The sequence below is a fragment of the Camelina sativa genome, chromosome 3, assembly GCF_030686135.1.
Source record: "Camelina sativa cultivar CO46 ecotype springtype chromosome 3, ASM3068613v1".
NCBI lineage: Eukaryota > Viridiplantae > Streptophyta > Magnoliopsida > Brassicales > Brassicaceae > Camelina > Camelina sativa.
The window spans coordinates 26,034,618-26,049,246 of NC_141882.1; the positions used below are offsets into that span (position 1 = coordinate 26,034,618).

Here is a 14,629-nt window from a genome sequence, read left to right on the forward strand (position 1 = left end):
TATTTAATAGTGGCTAGATACAAATTTTAAAAAGTTATAGTTTTAATTAATTCGAGGAGATTTCGCGCCTTTATTTTAATATTTGAGTTGATAAAGTAAAAATTATAATTAATGATTGATATTAAAATAATTTCCTTGAATGATAAGCATGTCTTGTTTTGTATATATACTTGAGTAATTACTAAAGTTCAAACTATGATTACCGTTGAGATTTGAAATATTTTCTATAGCTTTATAAATAATGTACAACATTCCATTTTAAAATAATGCAGATAAAAAGATAATCAAATTCTAGATTAGCTCTTAGCTATTGGTATTGGTTATGATGAGGCTTTCCAAGTGTGGTTAATTATAACAACATATTTTTCTTTTGAATATAATTTAACATTAAATTAAAAAAAAAATATCTCTAATTTCTTGAAGACTGCAAAGTGCTCAAGAGATTAGACATTTCCTATGGCTATGCTTATCGGGTGGTCTTAACTCAACTTATAACAAGAACATTTTTGGTTGGATAAACCATATATGTATTGTAACTCGTTTATGGGTTTTTCTTGTCTTTGACATGAAATGTTGTCAAAACTCAAAAGAAGGAAACAATAAACCATATATTGTTTACTCGTATACCTTCGCTCAAGTTATTTAGAAATGTGTAGACAGAAATGGCAAAAGAGACAAAAGGCAATCAATGGATTTTTTTTTGACATGAGATGGGTTTTTTTTGGCTTAAGTGTAATTTTGATAGTAGATTTGTTCATGGTCGTTCTTTTACAAGTATATGTGGCTCAAATGGTTAATTGGCAACCACATTAAACAAATTACAGAATTGAAAAGAGGTATAGTTGAAACTTGAACTCTCGACAAAAAAAGATTAATATTTTAACAGTTGTCTAAACATATTATTTATAGTATTATACTACATAATTAATTTACTACCATGTTGTGTAGTAGGGAATGAGTCAATGCACTTCGTGTTTGCCCTCTTTGAATTTAAGAAGAACGTTTCATATTAATAATTGATTTATCAGCAGCTTTAAGCTTTAGTATACTTGAAATATAAATAAATTAAAATATGATTTCTACGTCCAATGATTAAATTTCTAATACTGGAAGTCTTTATTCCGGAACAGGAAAGCAGAGCTTAGATATATCGCATGGGATGATTTGTATATTATTAGGAGAAAATTAAATTATATAATCGGCGGTGTGTGTTACTTCAACTCACGTTTTTCATTTTTTTTCTCCAAAGTCTCTTTTAGTCGTTTATATCATTTCTTGATCTCTTCTCTGATCCGGCGACTCTTCTCTCCTGTGAAAGCTTATTAATCGTTTCTTGGTTTTCTCAACGAGCTGCGTGATGGAGAGAGATTTTCTCGGGGTTGGATCAAATCTATATCCGAAAACTGTGAAAGAGGAAACTAACCAAGATTTAGGTAATTCCTCTTCCAAACCCTCTCACTATGACTACTTATAAATCATAGCTTTGATTATGGAACACTTTATCGTTAAAGACGTACTCGATTAGGTTTTTTTTTGGGGGTTGTCTTGTTGAAGTTTGAATTTTTACATCCTTGCTTGGGACTTCTATTGTCATGTTGTCTCTCGGCAAACGAATGAAAAGAAACATATATTAGGTTAGCCAGAACTTATAATTTGTTTTACGTATATAGTCGATGAAAGCATGTTTTTGGTCATCATTTGTTTGAAAATTCATATATACGTTTACAGTTTACTCTAGCTACTCGTGAATTTGTTTTCATTAGTTTTTTTTAAGTTATTGATAATTACTTTTTGCAGAGTACAAATACAACTATACAAGCTTCAGTTTCTATAGCTGTTGTTGATGTTGATCAGTGTTCTCCAACTCCTTTTTTTTTTTTTTCCATTTTCTAACAGCCGGCAGTATAGATGATGCTGTATTTTGTTTCTTACCAAAACTGATCAATAGCTATGAGTTTTCTTCATTTTTTTTTCTATCTTTTTTCTATAGTTAGCCGGATGAGATTGAGAATGAAATTAAACACTACCTCGTTGTTCTTTTTGAAAAGTTTATGCCATTGTTTTATTAATTTAAGCGACTTAAATTCTATATATATTTAAAAAACGAAGACGTGAAATGTTGGGAAAAGAACGGATTAAAATAGCGACCGGCTGACGATTGAGGATTTAACAACAAATGCAAGTTGAATTGTTTAACCAAAATATATGCGATCCATCATCCATACATGATTTAAATATAAGCCAAGATTGATTGTGAGTTTGTGACTTGATTAATATTATTATTTTTCTTTCCAATTGTAGACTAATTGATCGATTAACTTAGAACCATGTTGGGTGTAAATTTTAGCTCAAATTACAAATTTGGATGAATGATATACCTAACTACGGAGAATTCAATAGTTCTTGTGTAACGCCCGTGAACCAAAACTCTGCGTCTTGGGGTGGGTATCGATCGACACCCATGGTGGTATCGGTCGACACCACTTATTTCTGGTTCGACCAGATTGATTTAATTATCGATTTGAACTGGTTTGGTTTAGGAAAAACCATTGGACCGAGATATATAAGGGAATTGTCGACCAGAAGGGTTTTGGGGAATTAGTTTTGTCTGTCGCTTTGTGGTTTTTGAGAGAAAAGGGAGAAAAGCGAGTTCTTTAGCTTTTGAGAGAGATTGGTGAGATTCCTTGCTGTTTCTTGAGAGATCCAAGGCTAGGAAGGAGCTAGAGGCTTGTTAGGAGGGTGGGATTCGTTGCTGTTAGGAGGTGAGTGCATGACCATGGCTAATCTAAGCCCTTGATTTCCTTGTTCTTGCCTGTTTGTTGTTGTTTTGTGTGTTTTCTTGATGGGGATTGGTTGATACAGGTTCCTAATGAAGTTTCCGGCATGGGTTTTGAGTATTGGACGATTTGGAAGAGATTGAGAAGCGAGATTCGACTCTCGGCTTTGTGCGTATCGCAGTTGCAGGTGGAGTGTCGATCGACACCAGTTGGTGTCGGTCGACACCAGCAAGATGACATCGATCGACACTGTGGGGTAGTGTCGGTCGACACCAATGCCAGTGTCGGTCGACACTAGGCTGGTGTCGGTCGACACCTCCCTTCCAGCGAGACGATGTTCGTTTTTCTGGTTTGTGTGTTTTGTTTGTTGGTTGTTTGGAACATTGGATCATTGTTGATTGTGTGTATAGCCTAGTAGATGAGAGGATTGCCTCACTGAGTATTTATCAAATACTCATGCATCTCAATTTGTGTTTGTGGTGCAGGTAAAGGCAAAGTGTGATCGTGGAATCAAGGCAATGGAGAGGGAGATGTTCTAGGGACTCGATTGATTGTTGTCTGGCGTTGCTAGGTTGCTAGAGTTGGGTCTTTAGAACTTGTTAGGTTGCCGGTTTCTTGTTTCCTGTTGTTTGATATTGGAATGGTTAGGTTTGGTTACTGGTTATTCTATTATGGATTATTATTGGATATTGGTTTGTTGGTTATTTAATTGGTATTTGTTATTCCGCGGTTGTTTGTGATTGTGGTTAGGTGACTAGTGGGTATGAGACCACTAGTCGTAGTTTATTATTATTATTATTTATTATTAAAAAAAAAGGGTCAGGTCGTTTCAGTTTGGAATCAGAGCCCTTACGGTTCTAGGTTTGGGTTCACTAGGTTTCTGTTGTGTTGCATGTCTTGATTGATTATGTGAGTTAGTCAATTGTGTGTGGCATGGAGTCCTAGAACATCTTCTTCGAGCCTACAGTGTGATTCCACGATGAGTTTTGTTATGTGTTATGTTTATTGTGTGCTTAGCCTTTTGCTCAGGGTAGTGCAGATGGTTAGAGAGGATGCTGTTGCTGGTTGTGGTCGTGGACGCGGACGTGGTCATGGATGCGGACGTGGTCGTGGTAGGGGCAGAGTCTTAGTGGTTAGTGAGACTGTGGACCAGAGTGTGATAGCAGAGGGTGTTGGCGAGTCGCAGGGTGTCCAGGGGGATTCCATGAGTGTGCCCGGAGGGGGCGGTGTTGATGCTCCAGTAGCCGGTGATGTTAGGGCCCCAGGTGCAGTGTCCCAGTGGGTGGAGTCCCGGGTATTGACCTTGCGGGTTTGCTGGCACAGTTGTTAGAGCGGTTGCCACCTGTGGCACCGGCTCAGGCTCAGGTAGTGCCACCAGTGGTGGCGGAGGAGCGGCAGCCAGTGGCTGTAGATGTGGGGGTCCATTCTTGTTATATCAGCATGCTGACTGAGATGGGCCGTATTGGTACCGAGCGGTTTTCGGGAGGTACAAATCCTACCGATGCGTGGAGGATGAGTGTGGAACGTAACTTCCATACTCTGAGATGTCCTAAGGACTTTTGGGTGGACATTAAGGTCCACTATTTGACTGGTGATGCTCAGTTGTGATGGAGTTTTGTGGCAGCCAGGAGAGTGCAGAGGGAGATGTCTTGGGCTGACTTCGTCTTGGAGTTCAACCGCAATTATTTCCCTAGGGAGGCACTGGATAGGTTGGAGGTGCAGTTCCTTCAGCTAGCTCAGGGGACTCGGTCAGTGCGGAAGCTTGACTTGGAGTTTAGTCGACTTCAGAAGTACAGGGGTCGGGATATGGAGTCTGAGGAGGCTCAAATCAGGAGATTTTTAAGGGCCTACATGATGACTTGAGGTTTCACTGTAGGGGGCGGAGTTATGCTTCGCGTGCAGAGCTGGTTGAGACTACATCAAGGATTGAGGAGGATATCCGGGCTCAGTCAGTGGCGGCTAGCCCAGTAGTTCAGCTTAGTAAGGCTCAACATCAGGGAGGTTCTAGCAAGGGCGGCAAGCCTGCGCAGGGAACCAAGAGGAGGTGGGAGGCTAGGCAGACGTCGAGTGGTGCGAGTTGCTTCAGGTGTGAGAGCAAGGATCACAAGATTGCTAGCTGTCCCAAGAGGAGTGTCACGTCGACAGCATATCGTGTATGCTACTATTGCAGGGAGCCAGGGCACATCAAGCCCTATTGTCCCAAGTTGCAGCCGGTAGTAGTGGCAGCATTGCAGCAGGTGCAGCTGGGAGGGCAGCAGGTGGCACGGATTGAGCAGGCGCCACGGGTTTACACGACTGCAGAGATTGGTGGAACCAGTGCTGGGGCGATCACAAGTATAATTTCTGTTACTGTATCTTTGTGAATTCTTAGTAATTTCAGATTTTATGTTGTCCTGTGATAAAGTGTTAGGTTCCCAACACATGAGGTTTGTGTAGGGACCTTGTTGGTAGGCGGGTTTAAGTCCCACATTATGTTTGATTCTGGAGCTACTCATAGCTTCATTATCCCGGAGTGTGCAGACAGTGCGGTTATCATGGGAGATCCCGGAGAGCATGCAAGAGTTGTCAGAGTTGCTGGAGGCAAGTTCCTGAGGCTTATTGGTCGAGCGAGAGGTATCGATATTCAGATCGCGGGAGAGTCTTGGCCTGCGGATTTGCTTATCAGCCCAGTGTAGTTGTATGACGTTATCTTGGGGATGGACTGGTTGCATCAGCATATGGTTCATCTGGATTGTCATCGGGATAGAGTGGAGTTTGAGCGCTCATGAGGGAAGTTGGTTTTTCAGGGGATTAGACCGACTTCGGGGAGTCTCGTGATCTCGGCCATTCAGGCTGGGAAGATGATCGAGAAGGGCCGTGAGGCTTATTTGGTTACTATATCGATGCCAAAGTCTGTGGGGAAGTCTACGGTTAGCAGTATTCAGGTTGTGGAGGAGTTTGAGGATGTGTTCCAGTCATTGCAGGGATTACCACCTTCCCGGTCAGATCCTTTTACGATTGAACTGGAACCAGGGACGACATTGTTATCCAAGGCTCCTTACAGGATGGCTCCAACAGAGATGGCAGAGCTGAAGAAGGAGCTTGAGGATCTGTTGAGTAAGGGATTCATCCGTCCTAGTGTATCACCGTGGGGAGCGCCGGTGTTATTCGTTAAGAAGAAGGATGGGAGTTTCCGCTTGTGTATTGATTACAGAGGTCTCAACCGGGTCACTGTGAAGAACAAGTACCCTCTTCCGAGGATCGATGAGTTGTTGGATCAGTTGAGAGGTGCTACTTGGTTCTCCAAGATAGATCTGGCGTCGGGTTATCATCAGATCCCGATAGATGAGGCAGATGTGAGGAAGACTGCTTTCAGGACGAGGTATGGACATTATGAGTTTGTGGTGATGCCGTTTGGGTTGACTAACACGCCAACAGCGTTGATGAGATTGATGAACAGCGTGTTTCAGGAGTTTCTGGACGTGTCTGTCATCATTTTCATAGACGACATCCTGGTCTATTCTAAGAGTCCTGAAGAGCATGTAGTGCATTTGAGAGCAGTTCTGGAGAAGCTGCGTGAGCAGAAGTTGTTTGCTAAGTTGAGCAAGTGTACTTTCTGGCAGCGTGAGATGGGTTTTCTAGGTCACATTGTGTCTGCAGATGAAGTTTCTGTAGATCCGGAGAAGATTTTGGCTATCAGGGATTGGCCTAGACCGCAAAATGCCACAGAGATAAGGAATTTTCTTGGGTTGGCAGGATACTAAAGGAGGTTTGTGCACGGGTTTGTGAGCAGAACACGACCTATGACTAAGTTGACAGGGAATGATGTTCCTTTTGTTTGGTCACAGGAGTGTGAGGAGGGCTTTGCAAGCCTGAAAGATATGTTGACTACTGCTCCGGTGTTGGCTTTGCCTGAGCAGGGGGAACCCTATATGGTGTATACAGATGCATCCAGAGTTGGTTTGGGTTGTGTGTTGATGCAACATGGGAAGGTGATTGCCTATGCTTCGTGGCAGTTGCGGAAGCATGAGGACAACTATCCTACCCATGATTTGGAGATGGGAGCTGTAGTCTTTGCCCTGCAGATTTGGAGATCTTATCTTTATGGTGCAAAGGTACAAGTCTTTACAGATCATAAGAGCCTAAAGTATATATTCACTCAGCCCAAGCTGAATTTGAGGCAGAGGCGGTGGATGGAGCTCGTGGCGGATTATGATTTGGAGATAGCCTACCACCTTGGTAAGGCTAACTTGGTTGCAGATGCTTTGAGTCGGAAGCGGGCGGCTTCGGCTCAGGAGCAGGAGATGGAGTCTCTGGTAGGAGTGATCAGTGCATTGAGTTTGTGTGCGGTTTCTCAGGAACCGTTGGGTTTGATTACAGCTGATAGGGCAGATCTGCTGAGCAGAGTGCGGTTGGCTCAGGAGAAGGATTTGGGGCTGTTGAATGCCTCAAAAGATGTTGATTCCGAGTATCAGGTTTCGGCCAATGGTACTATTATGGTGCATGGGCAGATTTGTGTGCCTAAGGATGAGGAGTTGAGGCAGGAGATCCTGAGAGAGGCTCATGCGAGCATGTTCTCTATTCATTCAGGAGCGACTAAGATGTACCGTGACCTCAAGAGGTACTATCACTGGGTCGGGATGAAGGATGTGGCTAGTTGGGTTGCGAGGTGCGATGTGTGCCAGCTAGTGAAGGCTGAGCATCAGGTACCCGGTGGTTTGCTGAAGAGTCTTCCAATTCCAGAGTGGAAGTGGGATATGATTACTATGGACTTCGTGGTTGGTTTGCCAGTGTCCAGAACGTTTGATGCTATCTAGGTCATTGTGGACCAGTTGACTAAGTCGGCACATTTTCTGGCCATTAAGAAGACTGATGGAGCAGTAGTCTTCGTTAAGAAGTATGTGAAGGAGATAGTCAGGTTGCATGGAGTGCCAGCGAGTATTATGTCTGATAGGGATTCCAAGTTCACTTCGGTGTTCTTGAGGGCATTTCAGGCAGAGATGGGCACTAAGGTGCGTATGAGTAGAGCTTATCATCCCCAGACAGATGGACAGTTAGAGAGGAAGAGCCAGACGTTGGAGGATTTGCTGAGGATGTGTGTGTTGGATTGGGGTGGCCATTGGGCAGATCACTTGAGCTTGGTAGAGTTTGCTTATAACAACAGTTACCAGGCGAGTATTGGCATGACTCCTTATGAGGCTTTTTATGGGAGGTCGTGTCGTACACCGTTATGCTGGACTCAGGTGGGGGAGAGGAGCATGTACGGGGCAGATTATGTTCAGGAGACCTTAGAGAAGATTCGGGTTCTCAAGATGAACATGAAGGAAGCTCAGGATCGGCAGAGGAGTTATGTCGATAGGAGGAGGAGAGATCTTCAGTTTCAGGTTGGTGATAGGGTGTACCTCAAGATGGCCATGTTGCGGGGTCCAAACAGGTCATTGACTGAGACTAAGTTGAGTCCGAGGTATATGGGTCCGTTCAGAGTGATTGAGCGAGTTGGACCAGTGGCATATAGACTGGAGTTACCTGAGATTATGCGTCCATTCCATAAGGTTTTCCATGTGTGTATGTTGCGGAAGTGTCTCTGTGAGGATGACCAGTTGTTGGCTAAGATCCCTGAGGATCTTTAGCCCAACATGACTTTGGAGGCGAGACCTGTGAGGGTTCTCGAGAGGAGGATCAAGGAACTTCGGAAGAAGAAGATTCCTTTGATAAGAGTCCTGTGGGACTGTGATGGTGTTGAGGAGCAGACTTGGGAGCCAGAGGCGAGGATGAAGGCAAGGTTCAAGAAGTGGTTCGAGAAGCAAGTCGCGACTTGAACTTGTCTAGCCTGGTCCTAGTCGTAGTCCGTGGCTGGAGCGGGAATGGAGTATTCAAGCTCATCTCTGTTGTTACTCGGTCGCTTGGGGTGGTTGGTTGTGCGACTCAGTAACAAGATGAGGTGGTGTTTGGGGTACAAAATTTCCGCAAGGGAGTGTTTTGGAGGAAAGTTTCCTGAATTAGAAGTTTCTTTAATTGGAAAGTTCCGGAAGTGGAAAGTCTAAAAATGAAAGGTTTTATGTGATTTAGAATTTATCCTTTTTTTTAGCGGTGGAAAGCCTTGGAGGGGCTTGTGTGACCTTCGTGGTGGGCTGTTTAGCCATTGTGTGGCCTTTGTGGCGGGCTTTTTAGCCATTGTGTGGCCATCGTGACGGGCTGTTTAGCCAATTGTGTGGCCTTCGTGGTGGGCTGTTTAGCCAATTGTGTGGCCTTCGTGGCGGGCTGTTTAGCCAGGGTGCCTATTGAGGCGGTCCTTCGGGACAGATGGTCTTCGTGACGGTCCTTCGGGATGAGTGGCCTTGGTGGCGGTCCTGTTTGGGACATTTGTTTGGCCTTTGTGGCGGTCTTGTTTAGGACATTTGTTTGGCCTTGTTGGCGGTCCTGTTTAGAACATTTGTTTGGCCTTGGTGGCGGTCCTGTTTAGGACATTTGTTTGGCCTTTGTAGCGGTCATGTTTAGGACATTTGTTTGGCCTTCGTGGTGGCCCGAGGGGCAGTGTGATGATCCTTGTGTGGTCATGAGGTATTCCAGTGAGGGGATATGTGGTTGGTAAGACATTGTGTTGGCTTACGCGAGCCACGTGAAGGAAACCTGGATAGGGATAGGACTCAGACGTGTTCAGAATTGTTTGCTCGCGACTCTTGGGGGACTTCGGTTCTCCTAGTACCGCCATATTCTAATACTTTGTGGCTTGGGAGTGTGGTTGGTATATTGACTTCGGATGCCGATCCGAAGGCGCGCTGTAGGGTGACGATCCGAGAGACGAATATTGGATTTCTCCTTATACATTATGGCATGCAGGTTTAGGCTCGATGAGGAGCTAACATTATGGCATGCAGACTTAGGTCTGATGAAGAGCGAATAAAAACTCAAGGTTTAGGCCTATCAGACAAGGAAAGTCCAAAAGTCGAGAGCAAATAACGCCTAGAGCGTGAGTCTATCACCTAGAGGTGACCTTTCGTATATCGTTCAGAGGAGTGCGGGCCGTGGAGTCGGTAGCACATGAGTCCTTGGCTGAGTGTTGTTCGAGATTCGAAGACGAATCTATTTTGGTGGGGGAGAATTTTAACGCCCGCGAACCAAAACTCTACGTTTTGGGGGTGGGTGTCGGTCGACACTACTTATTTCTGGTTCGACCAGATTGATTTAATTATTGATTTGGACTAGTTTGGTTTAGAAAAAACCATTGGACCGAGATATATAAGGGAATTGTCGACCAGAAGGGTTTTGGGGAATTATTTTTGTCTGCCGCTTTGTGGTTTTTGAGAGAAAATGGAGAAAAGCGAGTTCTTGAGCTTTTGAGAGAGATTGGTGAGATTCCTTGATGTTTCTTGAGAGATCCAAGGCTAGGAAGGAGGTAGAGGCTTGTTAGGAGGGTGGGATTTGTTGCTGTGGTTCAGAATCTTCCTGCAAAGAGGTGAGTGCATGACCATGGCTAATCTAAGCCCTTGATTTCCTTGTTCTTGCCTGTTTGTTGTTGTTTTGTGTTGTTTTGAGTATTGGACGATTTGGAAGAGATTGGGAAGCGAGATTCAACTCTCGGCTTCGTGCGGATCGCAGTTGCAGGTGGAGTGTAGATCGACACCACTTGGTGTCAGATCGTTTCATCTTGTCTTGTTTTATATTCTGAAACGTGCAATTTCTTGGAGGTAGTTGGGATTGTCATGTGTGTTTGGACTTTAATATGAATCTCAACTTTAAGTATTTAAAAAAAAAAATATATTGTGTTTGTGAAGTATTTGTATGATCCTTATATTCCCCAAGGTGTTAGCTTATTCAGATTTGTTTCATTGTTGGTGAATCTTTCCCTTCATCTGCGACGTTTCAAACTTAGATAAGAGTTGTCCACTTTAGCATTGATCTTGAGTGTTCTTGAGACATATTGCTCATGTTTCAGCCCCAAGTAGAGGTATGATGGAGTGGTCATTCTCAAGCAAAAGCAGTTCTGCTCCTCGGATTCTTTCTTTTGGGACATTCCATCAAGACAGGTGTAGAACTTCAGTCAGTGACCATTTGCGTCCTTGTGGTGAAACTGATGTAAACCGGAGAACTTACTACAGCTCAGTTCAGGTTAGGCTAATTCTTGGAAAAACAAACTGTATTTATTAAGTGTGATTTATTGACCTTAATTGTAAAAAAAAAACTTGGCAATTGGTTTGGTATCTAGAATAAGAAAACTTTCTTGGGAGGCAAAAGCTTCATCAACGGTTTCTTGAACGACCAAACTTTGGGAGGATCTCCTACCATAGCACCTCCAGTTTCAGTCTTTCCTGCTCCAACCAATATTAGGAACGCAATGCTTTTATCTTCCTCTTCTTTACGTAGAGACACAACTTCTTTAGTTGTCCCGTAGTTGACTCGAGCTCCACTCTTTTTTTTGTTTGTTCCAGATGTTCATTAAATCCTACAGGGTCACCACCTGATCAGTTAACAATCTTTTATGCCGGTTCAGTATCTGTTTACCAAGACATATCTCCTGAAAAGGTAATTTTCCCCCATGTCAATATACATTACTTTCTCGACCACTTTCAACGTTGGAAGCTAAGCTGTCAATGAAACAAGTTAGGGTTAGTGGGTGTGTTGTTAACATTAATTATAGGCTCAAGTCAGAAAAACCTCTTATCTGGTTCCAGTTAGAAGGTGAATGATTCATTTATCTGATAAAATAGTCTTCTTAATTCTTCATTTGTCCCTCATAGGCCCAAGCTATCATGTTGCTAGCCAGAAATGGACCTCAGGCTAAACCGATTTCAATGCCTAAACCTCAAAACCCGGTTCATCACTCTCCTGCGACCACTTACTCTCCAACTTTATTTCCTTCCAACGGAATCACTGGACTTGTACCAAGACAAAAAATGGCGAGCTTAGTATCCACGTGCAACAACCAAACCGATGCCTCCAATATGGCTCCACCAGGTTGACAATGAAGTCTTAAGATAACCTAATAATATTTTGTCGTCAAATTTTTATGTCAGCTTGATATTGCTATGTATGATCGAATACAGTGGGTTTACCGCAAACGCGCAAAGCATCTTTGGCTCGGTTCTTAGAGAAACGCAAAGAAAAGTAGTAAGCTACAAGATCATTCACTACTTCACAGTGATCAAGTGTGATCAACACATGTATTCTGTTTTGCTTTTGTTTTCTTGCAGGGTCATTAACGTATCGCCTTATTACGTAGACAACAAGTCAACAATAGACTGTAGAACACTAATGTCTGAATTCTTAAGCTCTCCTTCAGCTCATCATCAGCGCTAAGACCAATATCCCGTCATGGTTCTAAAAGGCTTTTTCTTTTTTTCCTCTTGCTATTTTAAGTATCTGTATCTTGTAGACTAAGTTATAGCTTTTGTTTCTTCAGATTTGGTAGAATGTGCTTTGTAAGCAATTTATAAGTTAAATTTCGGAAACTGTCTGGTTTTGTCTTTACTTTTGTTCTTGTATATGCGCACAAAAACATTAAGATAAGAAGACTCTTCAAGATTTTGGTGAAGTCTACTTTGTTTATAATTCTTATTCCAATAATAGTTATTATATAAATACGAAAAGATTTTCTCCTAATTTTTCATAACACGACGACATTTGGCAGCATATATTTATGACATCTGTCATCACTTTTCAATTATTAAATTTTTTTAATTCATTTTTCTCAAAAGTACATACATTATTTTTTATATTCACTAAATTTAAATGATATTTCTATACTAAAAAAATATAATTGACATTTATGCAATGTCCTTTTAGTAATTATATATAGATATCATTTATCAATATTTTATATAATTACCATAACATTTTAATCTCGCATAGGGCTGGGCAAAATAACTGATAACCAAATAACCGACCGAAACCAAATCGAAAAAACCAAACCAAACCGAACCGAACCAAAATTCTTCAAATACCCGAATGGTTAGTAAAAGTCTATATCCAAACTAACCGAAACCAAACCGATAATTAAATGGTTAACCAAAATATCCGAAAACCTAGAAGATACCAAATATTATATATTTAATATTATGAAAAACTATAAAATAAACTTAAAATATAAATTATTTCTAGATTCAAAACAATTAAATATTTTAAATAATCAATATATTTAAATGTTATTATTTTGAATTTACAAAGTTAAATACTATTTTGTAAAACTGAATAAATAATTTTCCCTTTTTTGTATTTTTGTTATTGTATATTTTGTTAGTTTTGGTTATATTCGGTTGGTTTTGGTTATATTAGGTTTATTTGGTTAATTTTAATATAATTTATGTTAGTTATGGTTACCTATTTAACTAACCGAACCGAAACCGAACCAAAATTTCTAAAATATCCAAATGGTTACTATATTACTATATCCAAAATAACCAAAACCGAATACAACCGAGAAAAAAACGAATGGTTAACCGAATGCCCAGACATCATTTATCAATATTTTAAATAATTACCATAACATTATAATTTTGCAAATTAGTAAGAATTTAATATTAATATTTCTGATTATTAAATAGTAAATATTAATAGCATAATTTTGGAAAATATAATGTGATGGTTATTAAATTCTTTACTAATTTCAAGCAATTAAAATGATGTTCAATAGATATAAAGTACGTAATAAAAAAATAGAAATATCTAACAAAGAACTTTCTTTTCCAAATGCAATTAATCAAGAAGTAGAAAAAATTATACTCTAGAACACAAATGCATTTGAAGTCATTTGTATAATTCTTTAAGACTAAAATATTTTATTTCTAAAACATTCAAATTATAATAATAAAACTTTTAAGCATGTGTGAACCATGCTGGTAATATATGAATATCAAAATTATTTATGCTACCTTTAGTTATCTAATTAATGTACACAGAGAATGAAAGAAGAACATGAGTTTCGGCTCAAGAAGAGGTTATTCAAAAATTCAAGCTATTGTCTCGCCTTCTTGGAGGTGTCTGGTTTTAGAAAATATTGATGTTTTCAAGATTATGTTAAAAGCGGACAAACTAACACATCATGTCCATGCTCAGCCGTATTTTATTTTATACGTAATCAATGTTCTTTTCCCAACGTAAAAAAATATTTTCACGTGCTGATTGTGCATCAAAACATGAAAAGCTCTATATATTATGGGATACAGACTACATATTAGAAAGTAACCTTTCATTTTAACATATTTTCCAGTTTAATGCTTAACTAATTAATAGTCATTCATTTTAAGTGAGTGGGAATACTTATTTAAAAACAAAACAAATAACAAACATAAAATAATTCATAAAAACAGAAAATATAAAATTTTAAATGTTTTAATAAATCTAAAATATGTTAAAATTATTATAAAGTTATTTTGCCCATCGCGCAAATCTACTTCTAGTATTTCCATATATCAGCGATTCAGCGGGTGATAATAATATAATACTAGGTTTGGACCCGCACGTACGTGCGGGGTTAATGTTTATATACAAAATTAATTTTTTATATATAATCAAATTTATATTAGTTGAGATTTTAGTTTGATATTTGGTTCGGTTTATTAATGTTTGAAAATTTAAAATAATAATGATTTCACCAGTATCTTAGAACAACGTAACAGTTGGACTGGTAAGAAGCTAAATCAAATAAATGATTGGTTAGATTCTATTAAATTTGTAAACTATCAAATTGGATATATAACCGCTAACAGCGATGAAAACCCGTTTGAAAAATATACAAATATTTATGGATGGCCGTAACTCTCTTTTCGTTTTGTCATGTTCCATTATATCCTACACCCGTTCTCAAATTTATTTTGCATAACAGAAAGCATTCCCAATATGGAACATTTCGGATATGAGACAAATTTCTGATTGAA

General features: G+C 40.2%; 1 protein-coding gene across 1 annotated transcript; it reads left to right on the forward strand.

Moving 5' to 3' along the window:
- Window positions 1–1,112: 1,112 nt before the first annotated feature.
- Window positions 1,113–12,288, forward strand: LOC104777769 (protein TIFY 6A-like). Its single transcript, XM_087506800.1, has 7 exons — window positions 1,113–1,433; window positions 10,693–10,865; window positions 10,963–11,116; window positions 11,206–11,279; window positions 11,495–11,711; window positions 11,801–11,861; window positions 11,948–12,288. Exons 1-7 carry the CDS (start codon window positions 1,358–1,360, stop codon window positions 12,051–12,053), a joined length of 861 nt encoding a protein of 286 aa, XP_087362926.1. The 5' UTR covers window positions 1,113–1,357; the 3' UTR covers window positions 12,054–12,288.
- Window positions 12,289–14,629: the final 2,341 nt, after the last annotated feature.